The sequence below is a fragment of the Salvelinus sp. IW2-2015 genome, linkage group LG8 (genome assembly GCF_002910315.2).
Source record: "Salvelinus sp. IW2-2015 linkage group LG8, ASM291031v2, whole genome shotgun sequence".
Taxonomy (NCBI): domain Eukaryota; kingdom Metazoa; phylum Chordata; class Actinopteri; order Salmoniformes; family Salmonidae; genus Salvelinus; species Salvelinus sp. IW2-2015.
This window is the reverse complement of record NC_036848.1, coordinates 51,715,143-51,718,682: the sequence shown is the minus strand read 5'-3', so window position 1 is coordinate 51,718,682 and position 3,540 is coordinate 51,715,143. Positions and strand designations below refer to the sequence as shown.

Here is a 3,540-nt window from a genome sequence, read left to right as displayed (position 1 = left end):
TTCTGGGCTTCCAACTTTGTGGCAACAGTTTGTGGAATGCCCTTTCCTGTTTTCAGCATGACAATGCCCTCGTGCACAAAGTGAGGTCCATACAGAAATGGTTTGTCAAGATCGGTGTGGAAGAACACAGATCCCTGACCTCAACCCCATCGAACACCTTTGGGATGAATTGGAACGCTGACTGAGAGCCAGGCCTTATCGCCCAACATCAGTGCCCGATCTCACTAATGCTTGTGGCTGAATGGAAGCAAGTCCCCGCAGCAATGTTCCAACATCTAGTGGAAAGCCTTCCCAGAAGAGTGGAGGCTGTTATAGCAGCAAAAGGGGGACCAAATCCATATTAATGCCCATGATTTGAAATGAGATGTTCGACGAGCAGGTGTCCACATACTTCTGGTTATGTAGTGTATGTACATGGACAGACTGTTTTGTTGACATCCTGTACCTTACTTGAACAGTTGTGCATGCCTTTCCTGAAATGCAGATACAAAAAATCCTATGAATATAGAATGAAAATGTTACCTTGTTGATTGAAGAGATACATTTATATTTTGTATTTGTTAATTTCCTAAATATTCCTCTCAAATTATCTAATGCGCTGCTAAGAAAGTTCAGAAGATTGTGCTGCTCTTATGCATATCCTTTAATACTTGTTAATGCAATGCAGAAAAAGTGCCTTAGTCATAAATGTACTTTGACCTACTCACCTTGCCCTATACCACATTTGAACCTGATCTGACACCATAAACTTGTTCAATGATTCAATTATGCTTGTGTTCATTTGTGTTTTTGAGACTTATGTAATAACGGAATGACAATCAAAAGCGTTTGGTATTTTCTTTGTTCGTTTCTTTTTCGTTATTAATTTCTTTTTTAATGTATTTTTTAGTGGGTTATTGAAGACAGGTTGAAAGGGAAGTGATGCAGTTGTGAGCGCGTAATTTGTACGCGCATGCGCACTTTCACATAACACTTCCTAGTGCCACTGGGCGAGTTCGTTTCGCATGGACCGGTACCCGGGTGGCTGAAAATTTAACCTAAGCACCAATGGAATGGTCGCAAATGTACTACCTCCACTCATCCTGGACACCGGGGCATGCAAAACGAACAGACCCATTGGGACAACAGGCGTACATTTTTACTCATTTATTTTACGTTTAAATTAGCAAATACCAGGTAAATGAATTCATTATATTCCTATCTGAGTTGTATGCATATATTTCAAGTGGTCAGTGTTTGTCAAGTGTCCGTTTCCGTTCACTACATAATTGTATCTAGCTACAGTATCTTGTAACAGTTAGCAATGTAGTCTAAGATGAATTGGTGTTTACCCATACTCCTGCTCCACAGCACTGCAATGGCAATTGACTGGCTTGGATTTGGCTACGCTGCAGCCATAGTCTTTGGGGGATTCATGGGATACAAGAAAAAAGGTAGGAGTTTCTAGTCAAGCAGTTCAAAATGCACAAAGCAACATTAATTTGTCATTATCACAGTTTCATGCAAGTTTCAAGTTTTGAATGTCACTTGCATAAATAAGTACAGTGAAATGCCTTTCTTGCAAACTCAAAACCCAACAATGCAATAATCAATAACAGTGTAATACTTGAAAAAACACCAGAAAGAAGAAGAAATATGAAGAACACAATAACGAAGTAATTATACTGTGTACAGGGTCAATTCCAATACCATATTAACAATGTGCAGGGATACTGGAGTGGTGGGAGGTAGATATGTATAGGGGTAAGGTGACTAGGCAACAGGATATAAGATAAACAGAGTAGCAGCAGCAGCTTGTATGTGAGTGTGTATAGAGTCAGTATAAATGTATGTGCATATAATGTGAGTGAGCAGATGATGGAGTGTGTGTATGTGCAGGGCCCTGTGCAAAACTAAAAGGTAAATAAAGATTGTCCGTGTAGCTATTTTGTTAGCTATTTATCAGTCTTATTGCTTGGAGATAGAAGCTGTTCAAGAGCCTGTTGGTGTCAGACTTGATGCACCGGTACCGGTTGCCGTACGGAAGCAGACAAAATAGTCTATGGCTGGGGGGGTTGGAGTCTAACGATTTTCAGGGCCTTCCTTCCACACTGCCTGATATAGATGTCCAGGAAGGCAGGGAGCTCGGCCCCAATGATGTGGTGGGCTGTCCGCACCATCCTCTGTAGCGCCATGCGATCGAGGACGGTGCTATTGTCATACTAGGCAGTGATGCAGCCAGTCAAAATGCTCTCAATGGTACAGCTGTAGAACTTTTTGAGGATTTGACAAACTTTTTCAACTTCCTGAGGGGGAAGAGACGCTGTCGCGACTTCTTCACGACTGTACACGTGTTTTTGGACCCCGTTCCTGTAGTATATCATAATCAGCTCCTTGGTCTTACTGACTTTGATCCTGTTAACAAGCTGAGCAAGTAACAGATATTCTATATATTTTTTACTACAGGTAGTGTCATGTCACTGATAGCTGGGCTATTGTTTGGCAGCATAGCCGCCTATGGGGCCTTCATGATTTCAAATGACCCAACCAAGACTTTCTACTCCCTCGGTTAGTATGCCTGCTATGCTGGGATGTATACGTGCTGGGATGTGTATATTTTAGGTCTTGACATGTCTTGACATAGAATTTCATACATCTTCTTTTTTTTCTCAGTTGCCTCAGGAGCGCTGACAATAGTAATGGGAATGAGATTCAAGAAATCTGGTAAAATAATGCCAGGTGGTATCATGGCAGGACTAAGGTGAGAATCATCAAAAGTCCACTATACTCATTATTGCATGGTTTTGAAATATATGGAGGTTAGGTGAAACTCTTTGCTGATTTTCATTGTATTTTGATGGCTGTTACAATTGACTCTGTTTTGGAATGTTTCTAATTAAATAATTAATGTGCACAATCAATATGAAGTTATCATATCTGTTTTCTTTACTCAGTGTGCTGATGGTCCTACGACTTCTCTTCATGAGTGTCATTGTAATGTGATTTGAACAATACAACAACCAACTAAAGCAAGATGGAAAATGTCATCACAAGGGATGAATTTGCATTTGCACATTGTTTGTGCTTGCCTATATGTATTATTGTAATCATCCTTAATGTTTGTACGTTCTTTAAAGAACTTGATCCTGCAACCTATGATCATATTACTGCTTTTATGTAATTCCTAAAGTATGCAGCACTGGGGCAATGAGTGCACATACACAATGACTAAATGCTATGTGAATGGTGAGTAAAAAGGTTGTTACAGTGCCTTGCAAAAGTATTCATCCCCCTTGGCGTTTTCCCAATTTTTTTGCATTACAACCTGTAATTTAAATTGATTTTTATTTGGATTTCATGTAATGGACATACACAAAATAGTCCAAATTGGATGAAGTGAAATTTTAAAAAGTACTTGTTTAAAAAAAACTCTAAAAAATGTAAATGGAAAAGTGCATATGTATTCACCCCCTTTGCTATGATACCCCTAAATAAGATCTGGTGCAACCAATTACCTTCAGAAGTCACATAATTTGTTAAATAAAGTCCACCTGTGTGCAA

The 3,540-nt window shown here is 39.6% G+C and overlaps 1 protein-coding gene across 1 annotated transcript; it reads left to right on the top strand.

The window, feature by feature from the left end:
• Positions 1-979: 979 nt before the first annotated feature.
• LOC111968111 (transmembrane protein 14A) lies at positions 980-3,540 on the top strand. The gene is made up of 5 exons (XM_023993666.2): positions 980-1,176; positions 1,351-1,433; positions 2,446-2,547; positions 2,653-2,740; positions 2,934-3,540. Exons 1-5 carry the CDS (start codon positions 1,097-1,099, stop codon positions 2,980-2,982), a joined length of 402 nt encoding a protein of 133 aa, XP_023849434.1. The 5' UTR covers positions 980-1,096; the 3' UTR covers positions 2,983-3,540.

Excerpts from the sequence above, each read along its gene's own strand:
- LOC111968111 (XM_023993666.2), top strand. The coding sequence starts at position 1,097 with ATGCAAAACGAACAGACCCATTGGGACAACAGGCGTACATTTTTACTC. Across the intron at positions 1,434-2,445 it reads CATGGGATACAAGAAAAAAG|GTAGTGTCATGTCACTGATA; the intron begins GTAGGAGTTTCT and ends TTTTTACTACAG. Across the intron at positions 2,741-2,933 it reads GGTATCATGGCAGGACTAAG|TGTGCTGATGGTCCTACGAC; the intron begins GTGAGAATCATC and ends TTCTTTACTCAG.